Source organism: Cupressus sempervirens, chromosome 10 (genome assembly GCF_028749045.1).
Source record: "Cupressus sempervirens isolate cs-2001-9-10 chromosome 10, ASM2874904v1, whole genome shotgun sequence".
NCBI classification, from domain to species: Eukaryota; Viridiplantae; Streptophyta; class Pinopsida; order Cupressales; family Cupressaceae; genus Cupressus; species Cupressus sempervirens.
Window position 1 is genome coordinate 854,446,318 of NC_143127.1, and position 17,436 is coordinate 854,463,753.

Below are 17,436 nucleotides of genomic sequence, written 5' to 3' on the forward strand. Positions count from 1 at the left end.
TAAGTGGCTAGGGGTCCTGAGGAGAATAGGTTTTTTAGAGCCATTTACAAGGTTGGAAAAAGACCCAAGATTGAAGTCCCCACATTTTCAAGAAATCTTAACCTAGACGAGATGATTAAATGGATCAATGATCTAGATGAATATTTTGAGTATGAAGAAATCAAAGATCCTGAGAGGGTCAAGTTTGCAAAGGTCAAATTAAAAGGGCATGTGAAAATTTGGTGGCAGGAGATTTAGTTAGAGAGAAACAGAAGAGGAAAAGATAAAATCACAAGATGGGATTAGATGGTGGATAAATTGAAGTGATAATTCATTTCTATTGATTATGAACTTGATCTATTGAATAAATGCTAGGGTTGAAGAAATTGAGAAGATTTGTTCAGGTGTACACATAAGAGTTCTATCAAGTCCTCATCAATGATATGGAAGCTAGCAAGGAGAAAGTTGATTATTACCTTAATAAGTTGAGGCCAAGTATTCAAGAGTTGTGTTTGGTTAGAATGACCAATATTGAAAAGGTGGACCAATTTTCCTTAAGGGTAGAAAATATCATGGTGGAACATCTAGTGGATAGTCTTATGGAGGTCGAAATGAAGATCATAAAAAGAATGATGATGCAAGAAGTAGTAAAAATCATAGGGGGAATAATTTTAGTCACTCTATGATCATAATAATGAGAATCAAAGAGGAAGAGGGAGAGGGAAACTACCAAGAAGAGGAGGTTTTCGTGAAACTTGTTTCAATTGAATGTCCTCAATGCCAAGGAAGGACAGATATGAGATTTGAATATTAGGAAAGAGTTGCACATGTAGACGAAAATGTCAATTCATCACATTTTGTAGAAGTTAAATGAAGAGAAGTCTTATTTGTCATAATAGTCTTGTTGAATGATGATAATGAACTTGAACATAGGAGGAATTTATTTTACACCAAGTGCAAGTTTGAGGATAAGTGTTGTGATGTGATTATTGATAATGGAAGCATTGACAATTTGGTGTAAGTGGAGATGGTCACAAAACTAAATCTCAAGAGATAAAGATATTCATGCCCATATCGGATTGCTTTGGTGTAGGATGACCACAAGGTCATGGTCAATGAATATTGTTTAGTGAAGTTCAATATTGGGAGCTACCTTGATGAGGTACTCTATGACTTCATACCCATGGATGCATGTCATATGTTGTTGGGGAGTTCATGATGATTTGCAAGTCATTTTATACATGATGGTTGTGCAAAAACTTATTCCTTCATAAAGGATGGAGTTAGACACAAGCTCAAGTAATTGAAAGAAATAGAAGAAAACATATGTAGTAGTATCAAAATTTGTGTAGTTGATGGAAGATAGTTTCTAGAAGATATGAGCATGAACACATATATTTATCTCTAATTCTAAAATTTGGTAAAGGGGACATAAAAGATGTACCTATAAAAGTTATAGATTTGCTAGATAAATTTAAAGATATTGTCCCCAATAATGTGCTTGATGGGTTACCGCGTGTAAGAAAGATTATTCATCAAATGGATTTGATTCTAGGAGCCAGCTTGCTCATAAGGAATCTCACACAATAACTCCAGTTGAAAGTGAAGAATTGAATAGACAAGTACAAGATTTATTGCAGAAGGTGTTGATTCATGAGAGTTTGAGTCCATGTGTTGCACCATTAATATTAGAACCAAAGAAAAATGGAGAATGGAGGATATGTATAGGTTTTCAAGCCATCAATAAGATCACTATTAAGAACAAATCTCCCTTACCAAGGATGGATTATATTATGGATTGTTCGAGTAGATCTATGTATTTCACAAAGATGGATCTAAAGAACAGATATCACCAAATATGGATCAAAGAAGGTGGTGAATGGAAGACTGCATTTAAGACAAAGGAGGGGTTCTGTGAGTGGTTTGTCATGCATTTTGGACTAATCAATGCTCTAAGGAGATTCATCTAGCTCGTGAATGAAGTATTGAAATATTTTCTAGGTAAGTTTCACATTATTTACATAGATTATATTTTGATCTTCATTAAGACATTGGAGTAGAATATAATACATATTTGCAAGGTCTTTAAGAGGCTACGGGAAGAGAAATTATTGACTAATTTGAAGATGTATGGATATGTGAAGAAGTATACATGGGATTTGTAGTTTCAGTAGAAGGCCTAAAAATAGACTTAGAGAAGCTGAAGGTGATTCTTGAATGACCCATTCCAAAGAGTGTGAGTGAGGTAAGATCTTTTCATGGTTTTGCTAGATTTTACAAAAATTTTATCAAAAGTTTTAGCAGTCTCTATGGACCCTTGATTGAAAGAATGATAGGGTATAGAAAGGAGTTTAGGTGGACTAAAAGAGCAAACAAGAGTTTTTAATTATTGAAATATAAAGTTACAAAACAATCGATTTTAGCACTTTCATATTTTATTAAGGTGTTTCAAGTAGACCGTGACGCTAATGGTAATGCAATTGGAGTTATTTTGAGCCAAAAAGGAAAACCTATTACTTGCTTCAGTGAGAAGTTAATTAATGATAAAAGAAAATATTGTGTTTATGATTAGGAGTTTTATGCTATAGTTCATACATTGAAGAAATGGAGACATCATAATTTTCCTAAGGAGTGTTTTATATACTAATCATCAAGGTTTGCAATATCTGAATAGTGAACGAATTTAATCAATGACATTTGAAATGGGTTTTTTTTGCAAAGTTACACATTTACTTTGATACATGAGAGTGGAAAATCTAACTGGATTGAAGATGCTCTTAGGAAGAGACAATTTGTAGACAAATATGGAAATTGAGGTTGTTGGGTTCAAGGAACTCAAGAGTTTGTATCTTGAGGATCCTAATTTTGGTGAAGCTTGAAAATCTTGTATTGAACATGTTAAGAACTAGGTGGTTATATTTCATCATCCAGTATGGTATGCTACTTAAAGGAAGTTAGTTGTGCATTTTGAAGAAAACTATGAGGGAGAATATCATCAAGGAGAAACATAGCAGAGGGATGCCTAAACATTTTGGTCAAGAAAAAAACCTTCTCTTATTAGTGAGAGTTATGATTGGCAACAGTTACAGTAAGATGTCAAGAAATCTATACAAAATTGCAGTGTATGCTAGATGACTAAAGGAGCAAAGAAAAATATAGGTTTATATCATCCATTAACTATATCAAAGAAGTCATGGGAGGATATCAGTATGGACTTTATTCCTAGTTTACCAAGGAGTCAACAAGAGCGTGATTCAATTTTTTTGGTGGTTGATAAGTTTTAAAAGATGGCACTTTTCATTCCCTACAAGAAGAATAATGATGTTGTTAATGTGGCAGGATTATTTATCAAAGAAGTGATGAGCCCACATGGTCTACCCAAGAGCATAGTTTAAGATCAAGACACCAAGTTTTTTGGGTGCTTTTGACACGCACTGGAAGAAGTTAAAGATAGTTTTGAATTCCAACTCATCACATCATCCACAAATTGGTAGACTAATAGAAGTGTTGAATAGGTGTTTGGATAATTTGGTATGATGTCTGGTTAGAGATAAACCAAAGGGATGGAATTTGATTTTACCACAAGAGGAATTTGTATACAATAATTTTGTCAATGGTACCACTACTAAATCACCATTTCAAATAGTGTATGGTAGTTGTAGGAAAAATGCTTCCAAAATAAGGAAGTTGAAAAAAGGGGAGACACGTAGTGCTGAAGATGAAGATTTTACAGAACACTTGAAGAACATCCATGAGGAGGTATGAAAGCACATTAACAAAATGAATATACAGTACAAGGCTTGGGCATATGAGAAAATGAGGCATAAGGAATTTCATATTGGAGATGAAGTCATGGTCCATGTAAGAAAGGAGAAATTTCCAGTCAGAACATTGATAGAGGTACGGCTCTGATACCACTTGATGAAGGTACACTCTGATACCACTGACGAAGAGCCACACCACCCTTACCAACTCATGACAAAGAATGCAACAAAATCTCTCAAGATCCAATCCAAACCCAAGCTAGCCCAGATCCACACTCTGGTAGAAACATCTGAGATCTCAACTTGTGCTCGCAAGCCACCAAGCAACCCCCTTGTTTCTAAACCGCAGTCACTAGCTCTTCTCCAACCTTATCCGAGATCCAAGTGTAAACTGCCTCACATTCGGCGCTCTATCTACACTCACAACTCCATCACAATGCTGTTATAAACTACCTCACATTCGACGCTCTGTCCACAGACTCAGAAAAACTCACTCTTCACTTCCTCCTTCTCTTTCACACTTTGAAACTTTCCAAGCTTTCCAAGCTTCACCTTCCACAACTTTCACCTTTCCAAGCTTTCCTTCCAAAGCTTCTACTTCCCAAGCTTCTCCTTCTCAAGCTTCCACTTCTCAAGCTTTCACCTTCTTCTCTAGCTTCCACTTCTCAAGCTTCTCCTTGAGCTTGATTAGAAATGCTCATATGCCTTGCTTAAATAGGCACTTACCACCCCATGCATGACTTATCCACAACCTTCTAGAATTCCTCCACAACCTTCTACAACTTCCATAATCTTCTAGAATTACAACTAAGCACCACCATGTGGCCCAATTAGAAAATTACATTTCCTTTATGGATCACAACAAATATTAAATGCAAGATTTAAGAAACTTTCCACAAGCTTCTAAGATGCCACCTACATACCTTGATTAATGGAATGACAACTAATTTCTCATTTTTTTATTTTATGCCACCTATGCACCTCGAAAATAGAAATTCCTCCTTTTTTCTTTTTCTCCTTTTTCCCTTTTTATTTTTTTATTATTTCTCCTCTAATTTTCGTCACTTTCTCTCTCCTCCACAAATTTTCTTTTTTTTTTTTTCAATTTTCTTTTTTCCCAATAATTTTCCCATACAAGATGCTCCTGCATCAAACTCCCCTGGTAGATAGAAAACTGTGTCCCACACTTTTGATGCCAAAAAGAAAGGTCTACAACCATCTTCATCTTCACCAAAGGTTTCCACCTCAACAGGGACAAGAAAACCACCATGCAAATCTTCCACATCTGCATCCATATGTCAAACACCAACATCTCAACCATCCAATCAGCATGCTCACTCCCAGGAACAAACTGAACATAATGCTTCATCAACAAAAACTCACTCACATCAGCAACTAGTGAATCCACACTCATAGCAACAAACCCCACATCAATAGCCACATGTAGATCTCCATCAACACATGCCAAACTCTCAACACCAGCAACCTCATTGCTCACAAGAAGATGCTCTGCAATACATAACTCACCTCCAACAACCGGATCATCCATGACCAAGTGCTCTGCAACATACAAGTCACCACCAGCATCAACTAGATCATCCATGACCAAATGCTCTGCAGTCTCCATGTCAAACTCTACCAACTGATCATGAAAAACAATCTCCATCCCAACATCAGCAAGGTTAGGAATATCCTCAGCAACAACCTCTAGTTGCTCTACAAGTTCTGCATCAGACTCCACAAACTGATCGACAAGACCAACCTCTTCTACCTCAACCTTGCGATGTCATCTTCTCTCACGAACCTCCTTAACTTGATCAGTCAATCTATCATCAAACCGAGAAAACATCTTAGAAAAATTTCTCTCCACTATATCATGAATTTTCGCAATTATCTTAGGGTCCAATCCTCTTGGAGCCATCTTCTAAGATCTTCATAAACCCTCTACAACAAATCCTTCCCACGCTCCTTGTGACAACCAAATTATTTGCAATTCAGATCGCAACCTGCCACCTCGCACGAACAATCAGGAACCACATCACAAGTCTAGGACCACGGATTTGCAATCCACCAGCTCTGATAAACTTTACCCAACCAAGGTCCTGGTACAAACTGCCTCACTCTTCGGCGATCTACTTGTACACTCAAGAACTCCTCTCTGGTAAACTTCACCCAACCAAGGTCCTGGTACAAACTACCTCACACTTCGGCGATCTGCTTGTACACTCAAGATCTCTTGCTCTGATACCACTAATAGAGGTACGGCTCTGATACCACTTGATGAAGGTACGCTCTAATACCACTGACGAAGAGCCACACCACCCTTACCAACTCATGACAAAGAATGCAACAAAATCTCTCAAGATCCAATCCAAACCCGAGCTAGCCCAGATCCACACTCTGGTAGAAACCTCTGAGATCTCAACTTGTGCTCGCAAGCCACCAAGCAACCTCCTTGTTTCTAAACCGCAGTCACTAGCTCTTCTCCAACCTTATCCAAGATCCAAGTGTAAACTACCTCACATTCGGCGCTCTGTCTACACTCACAACTCCATCACAATCCTGCTGTAAACTGCCTCACATTCGGCGCTCTGTCCACAGACTCAGGAAAACTCACTCTTCACTTCCTCCTTCTCTTTCACACCTTGAAACTTTCCAAGCTTTCCAAGCTTCACCTTCCACAACTTTCACCTTCCAAAGCTTCTACTTCCCAAGCTTCTCCTTCTCAAGCTTCCACTTCTCAAGCTTCTCCTTGAGCTTGATTAGAAATGCTCATATGCCTTGCTTAAATAGGCACTTACCACCCCATGCATGACTTATCCACAACCTTCTAGAATTCTTCCACAACCTTCTACAACTTCCATAACCTTCTAGAATTCCAACTAAGCACCACCATGTGGCCCAATTAGAAAATTACATTTCCTTTATGGATCACAACAAATATTAAATGCAAGATTTAAGAAACTTTCCACAAGCTTCTAAGATGCCACCTATACACCTTGATTAATGGAATGACAACTAATTTCTCATTTTTTTATTTTATGCCACCTATGCACCTCGAAAATAGAAATTCCTTCTTTTTTCTTTTTCTCCTTTTTCCCTTTTTATTTTTTTATTATTTCTCCTCTAATTTTCGTCACTTTCTCTCTCCTCGACAATTTTTTTTTTTTTTTCAATTTTTTTTTTTCAATTTTTTTTTTATTTTCCCATGCAAGATGCTCCTGCATCAAACATATAATAAGTTGAAGATGAAGAAATTTTGACCATGCAAGATACTGAAGAAACATGACTTGGGAAATGCCTATGAAGTAGAGTTGCCCAATGAATTGAATATTTCACCAATGTTTAACATTTCAAATTTGACAGACTATCACAAAGGAGGTGTTGAAGATGAGGTCACAAAAACACAGTGGAGTCTTGTAGTAACTATTTCAATTACAAAGGAGATTGAAGGAATCATAAACAGTCATGTTGACAAAAGCACAAGAAACAAGACATATGAAGAATATCTAGTCAAATGGAAAGGAAGATTGTAATGCCCCACCCGAAGATCCTTGGAACAAGGATGAAATATAAGCGAAGATTTATTTTTTAAAGTGTAAGTGCACAAGATCACAACATACACGGATCACAAAGATTGCAACAAAAGACTGAACCACCATCCCGACAACCAAGAAATCTCCTAATGCCACTACCCGAACTAACAACAAAAGATGCACAACTGAATTCGAACAAAACATACCAAATCTAGAATGTGACACCAAAGGATTGAAGAGCACTTAAGAGGGTACCCTAAAAATCTTTTGAAAAGTTTGGGTCTTACCAAAAAGTGCTCGCTGCCCACTTGCATAGGCTTTCGCAATTTCCAAGCGATACTTTAAATCAACACTAGGCAATACTTTCCGGTATCGCACGACATTTCTAAAGAAAAAGACAACACTTTGAGGGACTAATTGATACTTCTCTCAAGGGTGTGCGATACTTTTTAAGTATCGTACGATAATTCTTCAATGGGGGTGCGATACTGGAAAGTATCGCATGACAAAACTCCAAGAGGCATGCGACACAATCAAGAAATGCATGACAGAGTTCCAATGGGCATGTGACACTTTATTGTATTGCACCATGCTGACACATGGTCGCCCAGGAAAAACAAGAAAACACTTAAGGACAACAAAAAGGGGTAAATTAGAGTACAAAATCTCCACACCGGGAAGTATCGGATCCACGATTCAAGGCACAGCACTCGAAAAAAATACTAAAGAATGAAAAGCTAGAAACAACATCTAACCATCTAATCAAATAGCAAAGGAAAAGAACAAAAGGGAAACATCGCAGAGTACTAAAAGTAACATTGCAATAAATGAAAATAACATCACAATGAGCAATAAAACAAACTAAATGTGTAGTTCCTCCCAACCGTCAATAGCATCATAAGACCATCGTGGGTCCTAGCCATCTCCCATGCATAACATCCCAAGTAGCATATTAGAAGAAAGCATAAGATAATCCTATAAAGTAGATAACATCACCTATCACATGCTAATCATCAAAGTAAGAAAATGAGTCAATAAATAACATCATCTAAACATGATATACAAGCATTTCAATGATAGCATAAATCAGAAGAAAGCATACTCCGGAACTCGAAGTACCAAGTGACAACATCCTGCAATAGTTGCATTAGAACAAAAGACTGCCTTTGTACGTCGGTCCCTAGCAATGGTATAGGTAGCTATGCCTCCCAACCACGTGGCACCCATAGGTCCACACCCACCATGCTAATGGAGATAATGATCCAACCAAAAACACATGCAAAGCAAACATCCATGGCTAACACACACACCAAGCAGTATGATGGCTAAATCCAAGACATAGACAATGCATAAACTATAGGTCTTGGTCAGACATCTCAATGGGCTACTAAGTAGGGGCTGACATCATGAAGAGTCACTTGGCATCGACAAGCCCAAGCTAGTACTAGCAGCTCTCCACTTCCCAACGAAAGGAGCACATCCTAAATCATTTTATTATCTTTAAGTTTTATTACCATCCAATGTTTAAATTTAGTTATCACTTGTTTACAAAGCTTCTACACACCAACCCTTGGGAAATAGGCACCAAGCTGCGTAGATAGAAGCCCCCTCCATATGCTACCCTACCCTACCCATGCTCATCCAACGATGAGTGCCCGTAGGCATGCAAATTCCCAACCCAACCCCAATTATCATAACTTTCAGAAGTACCATAGAAGATCGGGCCCTGCAGGTCACCCAAAAAATGTATGTGTACATACAGGTGTGTGGCGCACCACCATCACGAAGATCAAAGTACAAGGAACACAAAGCAGAAAGTCACTCAACTAAAACAGACTTAGGAGGACGGACGCAACACACATCCCAATGCAACATAAAAGTGCAATAGTGGTCTAAATGATATCCAAATGGATCATCCAAGTCCAAGACCCACATTGTGCTAAGAAAACCTGAGAAAATAGAGTGGCACACAAAACAAGGTAAAATCCCAAAATTTGGAAAATTTTTGAAAATAAAACCCATTTGGCCTTTGGGCACAAAAACCTTGAAATCCAAAAATAAATGAATTCAAACACCATATGCAAAAATGGCTAGCATAACAGCTCGAAATCCCAAACCCCCATCCCAAAAGTATGGAAAACATTCATACCCGACCAACCGGGCAAAACCAGCAAATAGAAACAGGAGGGAACACTAGTTCTCAGCCTCCTAACAAACTACTACAAGAAACAGAAGCTGAAATGGAGTGAAACTAATAAAACAAGAAGGCCCTACTTGACAGCAAAAGGGGTCGAAACTGAAATCTGCAAAATAAAATAAATAGCTCGTCGAATATGCCTAAATGACAGCATAGCAAGGTCTCCTCGAGCTGGGTCCAATGAGACTGATCTCACGAAAAACCCATGCTCACAGCTCCCAAAACAAACAAAAGTCCAATCCTTCATAAGAGGATTTTGGAAAATGCTCTCCAAATTCTAAAATCCAAAAAATAGAAAAGTGAGGAATTAAATTCCTCTTTCAATACTTATTCACTTTTTGAGTGAATAGTCGATTAGGGCAAATAGCCAACTATAGCAACGAGACTCCAAATTGACCCAAACAAAAATAGGTTCTTCTCCGTAACGAAAATTTACCTAAGGCAAAGCTGCCAAAAATTAAATCCGAAAAGATTTAAAACTCAAAAACTCAAAATTACAGAGAATCACTTAACACTTTCACGACAGAGTGAACCTCTAAATGCACAGACACGCTCACTAGTCCGATCACATAATGCAAATGAGTTCAAATTTACTAATCACCAAAAGGTTTTAATTAAAATAATTAAAATAAGGATACATCGACCATACAAGGACGACATTGGTAAAACATGAACAGCTGAATCACTAACTGCATAGGCCACTGCCAGGGATATAACTCTTGCACACTAAAACACATGAAAAACACACAATCAAGTGCAATTGCATATGTTATAGCCGAAGCAATTAATGCATTAAGTAACTAATAAATCCATTTACACCACTCACGTTCGCAGAAAGTGTAAAGATACATGAATGAAGTAAATAACCATAGCATAAAATCTATCTAATAACATAATCAACAAATATGTCCAATAAACCATATAACTAGATATCATCATAGATCTACTGTCATCTCAAAATAGCATCAACATGCTAATATGATAAATTGAACAGCATAGCAGTAAGGCATCTATGGTACTGAATCAAAGTATAACATCTGACCATCAGGTCATCTCAAAATACATATAACAATAAGAGTATCAAGTATCTCTCAAATCAAAATAGACAAGATACAGATTGCAAACACAAGAGGCACTACAAAGACCTTTTGAAGATTCATCATGGTTGACAAGGGATGAGGTTTCCCTCTAAACACTTGAGATGTGAAAAGGTCACTTCTCAAAATACCTTGTGTGTCTAATGCATGAGCATTCTAGGTGTAAGGGCAACCTTGCATCCCCAAGAAACTATTTCTAATTTGTCTTTCAATAAGGGCTACCCCAGTGCAAAGTTACTATTTCTAGAGACTTAGTATTTTTAGTAAGTTAGTCATTTGAGCTCAAAGTGTTTTGATTTCATCCTTGGAGGTTCAATATTAGATATAGCATCCTAGTAGTGAATTCTCATTGCAATATCAAATCTATTTGTGAAGTTATCAAAAGTTTATGGTATAAAAGCTTTGAACTCATATTTAAAGGCTTTAGAGGCTACAAAAGGGGTCAAACCTCGGTTGATTAGAGCTAATGCAAGTGAGGCATTGTAGATTAGGTCATAGCATTATTAAAATATCATATTAGTCAATCAAAGCTACTAGAAATGAATTATGGTCTTCGAAAGTTGTGCCACCTGAAATGGACAAAAATGAAATTTCTTTTGAGTTCTGAAAGATGTTAGGGCATACTCTAATGTAATAAAATATTAATAATAATAATTTAGGGATGGTAGACGTCTAGGTCTAGGGTTAAATTTCTAGGATCTTCTTAGGCAATGAAAAATTACCTATATAAAAAAGGTATGTAGGGTTGTTTAGGACAATTTTGGGAAGTTGGTGATGGCTCTTGCTTACAAAATACTATAATGAAAATGCCCATGTCGCTTTGCATGTTTTGTTTCTGAATTTTGTAATTCTCATGCTTTTGGAGATAATAAGAAGTCAACTTTTTATTCTTGCAACTTGTTATTTCTATATTTATGTTATGTGTTTGTGTTATTAAGGGGAGTGCCCTTCATCAAGTGGTATCATAACAGTCCTTTGCAATAAAGTGTTTTAGATTTAATTGTCCCAGAAGTACAAGGTACACACTCTTCCCATAATTTGTTTAAATCATTTCCACCTCCTAGGTTCATATTGAAGTTGATGAGAGTTAACTCTAGATTAAGCAATGAGAAATTTAGCTTTTCATGAGATACAAACATTTAAGTATGTTTTTTTGAGAGGGATCAAATGTGGAACTAAACTTCTCAATATACTATTTATTTTTTCTCCCAAACACTTTATGACAAAAATGTTTGCCAAATTAGTCTAGAACAAAAGCTTTTCTCTTTGTTGCCTAAGGGACACATATTCCATTCGCACATCCATCTATTGTTATTCCTCATCCAAGTCTTTTTTTCCTTTTGCTCAAGCTATTACTGAAAGCAATGAATCTAATTGTTTACACGTTTTCAATTCTTTTTAAATAGCCTACAAGACACATCATAACAACTTCTTCGTTAGGAACTACCCCCTCTTCATTCAATAAAATGTTATTCAATCAAAATTTTAATCTTAAACTTACATGTTATCGAGTGTTTTTAATTTCTCTTAGTTTGTTTCCAACATGAAATAGTATTGTTGGCCTACATTCGACATACACAAAGAACAATTGAGAGCAATAGAAGAAAAATAACGTGGACAATATAATGACGATAAAGTTTAGTCTCGCTACGTCTATTTTGAAACCAAAGTTTTCTTTCTTGCACAGCACCACCGGACTCAAGAATGTTGCCTTCAAAATTAAACCTACACGGAACTAGTTAGCACACCTCACTTTAGTTGTTCCTTTCCATAATAAAGAGTCAACATATACACATACACTCTTATGAATGGGGATGTGAGTTGTGTGAATAAAAATAGATTGGGACAAATTCTATTCATTGAAAAATTTAACATTTCCATTTTTGTGTTAAATTGTTGTGCATTCCAATTTAGTCATTGTGCTCTTATTCATCCTCACATTTTATTTCTTATTTCGCAACTCACATAAACTGCAAGTCAAACATTCTTAAATGAAAGCCAACACTTGAATGGCAAACTACTGATAATTGAATAACAGATGTGATATTCTCCAAGGCCAATACTCTTGATATAAGATGTGATATCAAACATTTTTGAGTAATTGGTAAATATCATGTATCCAGGGAAACCAATATTCTTGATATCAAAACAATAGAAATATTATGATCAAAGACATCTTTAATCTTGCTAATTTGATATTACTTTGAAGTAATATGTGTTTTATCCCAAACATTATGACAGTGTTAATACATTTGCAACAAATCCAAAAATCAACATTTGAAACCAAAGTTCTCTTCTTTTCTACAGCCCTCCCAATTTAACTACTTGTTGAAGTCAAACCCAAGATATTGGTACTCTTAAGTCAAGAATGTTGCCTTCAAAATGATATCTATACTGAACTGGTTAGTGTACACTTCATTTCAGTTGTTCCTATCAAGAATAAAGATTCAACATTCAACATATTTAAAAGACTACACATGCACTCTTCTAAAAGGGGATGCAAATTGTGTGAGTAAAAGTAGATTGGGACAAATTGTATTCATAGAAAATTTTAACATTTCCATTAGTGTGTTAAATTGCTGTGCATTCTCATTTAGTTCTTGTGCTCTTGTTCATCATCACATTTTTCTTCTTATTTCATAACTCACATAAAATGTAAGTCAAACATTCTTACATGAAAGCCAACAGCTGAATTGCAAACTCCTGATCAATGAATAACATTTGTATGTTCTCAAGTTTCATAAGTTGTGCAGTAAAGATAAAATTGATACCTCATCATGACAACATAAAATTGCAGTGATCGTGAAATTTTCACCTCATCAAGATTCAAAAAGAAATTCACAGCTATAAATTAATGAGCACCAGACCTCATGAACTATGGAATGATTCCATAAGCACAAGTGACAAAAAGCCCCGAATATTTATTTACAAGACAGTTTGCATGCTGTAAACATTTACCATTAGAACATTATTTATAACTGCTAAACCATTTACTCGTACAATCTAACTTGATAAAGTAGCTCAATGGTCTACTGTAGTGAGGCCACAACTTCCGAAGTCCTTTCTTTCCTGACACATTTTAAGACTTTACAAGTACTAATTACTCATCTTCATTCGAGTTCGTAATCAGAAGAAATTGGAGAGCCAAAGCCTTGGATTAAAAATCTGAGGTGTGCCTCCAATATGATGATATTCACAAAATTATCCTGTTCGTGATTGTAAGTTTTAAAGGCTACAAGATTACATGCAATGCCAATAGATCCAGTAGGCATTGATAACTCGGAATCATTTTTTCCAGAGTTGGATTGCTATGTGTAGTTCCTGTTTTATGAAGGAACAAAGAATCCGTTTATCAATATTTGAAAAAATTTCTTCAGTACAAATGAAAGAATGCTATCAAAACTAACAAAATCCATATCTACAATGGCATATTTTGATCTACAAATTAAGATATCGGGTAAAATTGTGCTTGCTCATAACATGAAATACCATGACAGAAAAGCTCTTCCAACCCCCTCCTCTATTCCCTTGCTTTTTAACAACTTCTAAGAATGAATATAATACAATCAACAAAGATCAAGCAGATCACTGATATATCTCCTGAGACAAGGGAATGCTTTCTTTCATCCCTGATGACAACTTTGGACTAGAGCCACAATCTAAGACTTCTTTCCTCCCCGCAAGTTCTTGACCGTCATGACTAGTTGTTGTCTTTCTCCCTCCACTTCTGCAAACTGGAGGCTTACTTGAGAGTATCGATTTTGTAGCTCTTTTAGTTCATCTTCAAGCACTGAATTTTTTCTCTTCACTTCCAGCATATCATTAATCAATTCATTTATGTCCCTGAAGCTTTGGAGCATAGCTGCTTGATCTGCTTGTTGCTTTACAAAAGAGCTGATGAAAAGAGAAGAAAGTTATGACACAAAAATCAGGCCCTGAAACTTATTTAGCAGTAATAACAGAATCAAAGCTATTATCTTGAAATGAATATTGGATAGTGGAAATGGATAGTACAACTTAATACAATGCACATTTATTATCTTGACATGTATACTAAACTAACCTTAAGAAAAAAAATTCTGTAAATGTCATCACCTGCCTAAAACATAAATTGTCCAAAGAGATGAAAACTAACACAAAGCAGTACAGCTAAGACAACTCAATGTAGGTGAATCCAATCAGAAGGGAGGAATGACTAAGATATTACATCAAATAGATTGAGCATATGTAACATACTTTGAACAAGACCTTTCGCAATATATATTTATTCTACGAAACAGTTCGGTACTTATTAGAGACAGTTTACAAGATTTGTGAGACCACCTTTAACAACATACTGCAAATACTTTAGGAGATTTGTAAGTCATTTTCAATAGCCACTCCCTATGAGGTCACCAGGTTAGAATAACTGAGAAATTGGTCCTTATTAATACTATTTAAAAATGCAATGAATTTGATAGAGATGAGGCACAGGAAACAATTAGAATTGTAACCATGCAAAGCCATTGGTAAATGTTGTTGGATAGATAATATATTCCACAAGTCAAGTAACATCCTAAATAAAAGGCATGTTTTATCATCAAACTTACACCTAATCAATTATCACATTTCTGCAGTAATGTCCTCTTTCCAAATTCCACATTTCAAAGGTGATGCCTTTTTCCATGTGAAGGATATTGTTTATAGTATAATGTCAAGTAGTATATAAATTAAGGGAACCATTAGATCAAAGACCATCTAAATATTAAGCAACAAAGATGAATGAACATGAACATTTTTGTTAGTTCTCTTAAGGTTGTCTGATTTTGGGTTTTAGCTATGTTATAGGGTTCAGCAGAACTCCCACAAGGCCAGATCTAGGGGCACATGACAGCCTAGGGTGTGCCCAGGGTCCACCCAAAGTTCATTGGGAGTCCATCTGATCACCCTACAGGAAGCTGAGGCGGACCCAAGCAAACCCACAGATCACCCAAAAGAAAAAGAAAAAGGAAAAAGCTAAAACACTTTCGTAAGCAGAAAACAATCAAAATACCAGATTTTGTCCTCGTGATGAAATTGTGAATATCACATGCATTGTGAAGGGTTTTGTGGTATCAAAGAACTTTATCTATGGTTGGTGGTGGAGAATCTTCCCCTTGATCCCACCTTGTATCACAGGAAAGAACATGCTCAACCCACCCTATATTATAAAGGTAAACATGCCCAAGTTGCTACTCTAAAACACCAAACAGGCCACTACCCCTGAACTACACTAGGTACACTACCCCCAAACACCAAGAAGGGCCACTGCCCCTTGATCCCACTAGGGACTCTACTCCCACACACCCACAAGTTGCCATCCCTAAATCTAGGCTCTCAGTCTACCCATCCTCAATAACCATTCCTCATAGTAGGATTCCAAGGACCATAACTTATTTTTCTCAATTTAACATTTCTAGAAGTTTTGGGTGTTTCTTCAACCATGACGAATACTTCCCTTGTGATTAATGATCTGTTATTATTGCATGTCATGTTATTTAGTTGTATAAATATACTCACCCAACATTAGTTATTAAACATTTTGTGAGAAGAGCTTGAGCGTACAACTAACTAGAGCTTGGAAAAAGAGGTAGAAAGGCTTAGTTGCTTACAGAGGTGAGTTGTTGATTGCTTTATTTTTGTCTTAAAGAATATGCATCAGAGTCGAAGTTTTGGGTCTGTCCACTCTCCTTCGGAAACAAATATAAGGACAGATTTACAAATTTTTGAGAATGCCTCTAGTAAGAAGGGCCAGTAACCATGTAGCGGATTATGTCATGAGCACCATAGTTAAAAGTGAGATTGTTTAAGCCGTGGCTTTCCTGGCATCAATGATTTGCCTCGAATTAGTTCAGGACTGTATAGACAAGTATGGCCCCAAGGAGAGGTGCATCATGAATGTTGATGGTGGGGTGTTATTTGCAATCAATAAAGAGACTATTACAGTAGCTCTGAAAATTCTGGTAAGGGATAAGTACTTGGAATTCAACGTTTCCTCCTCCTGGGCACAATTTTCCCAAAACAAGCAACTATACACAACTAGGATAGCCAAGAACTAGATAATTAAGGCACAGAAAGGTGGGTCAAGGTGATGCAGTGGATTACCACATGATCCTTTCACAGAAGACACGAAGATAGATGAATGCTACTCTTGTTTACATAAAAGGACAAATGACACCTTCTTAAGTAAACTAAAACATGAACTAGTAGTGATTCCTTATCAAAGAATGTCAAATGAAGCTACTCAACTCATTGGCGTGTATCGGTATTATTATACACAATTTCCGCACTTTACATACCTACGGGTGGGACTCAGGAGGGTATGAAGGAGCCCATGTAAAGTTGCCCATGTATGCTTTGGATTGCTTCATGTTAGTGGAACTATGCAGACAACTTGCCCACATCAGCAAAATATACTCACCCAAGAGTGAGGAAGGTATTTCCTTTCCCATTGAACTAGGTACATGTGAATGTAGAAGTGCATTGGATGGTCTAAATCTGAAGGTAGATTTATTCAAATTTCAATTTCAGTTTTATAAACTTCACATGAATTTTGATAACAAGGGGTTTGCAAGGGAACACTTCCTTCTAAAGCCAAAGTATCTGTTGATTCCACACCTAGAAGATTACTGGGCTGATGCTAATGAAGATGAGGTGCTTAAAAGATCATGGAGCAGGTTCACCTTGTCCCAAATTGTCGAAAAATGAACATTAATGGAGTTGAGGAGGAAGATGAAAACATCCTAGTGCCTGTCTATATTGATTTAAGTCCTCTTCCCATACCGAAAATTGATTGGACAATCCCAAAAAATGGCAACCTAAAGTTCAAAATGTTCTCTGTTATA

General features: G+C 36.5%; 1 protein-coding gene across 5 annotated transcripts in view; it reads right to left on the reverse strand.

Moving 5' to 3' along the window:
* Nucleotides 1–13,474: 13,474 nt before the first annotated feature.
* LOC149536696 (sporulation-specific protein) overlaps nucleotides 13,475–17,436 on the reverse strand; it is a 72,604-nt gene continuing 68,642 nt past the window's right edge. For 4 of the 5 annotated variants that reach the window (XM_089806918.1, XM_089806919.1, XM_089806917.1 and 1 more), the window contains one exon: nucleotides 13,475–14,467. In XM_089806918.1, the coding sequence (XP_089663044.1) occupies nucleotides 14,233–14,467 (235 nt within the window). In that variant the 3' untranslated portion in view covers nucleotides 13,475–14,232. The remainder of the gene's footprint in view (nucleotides 14,468–17,436) is intronic. The other variant, XR_016357916.1, reaches the window with a different exon arrangement.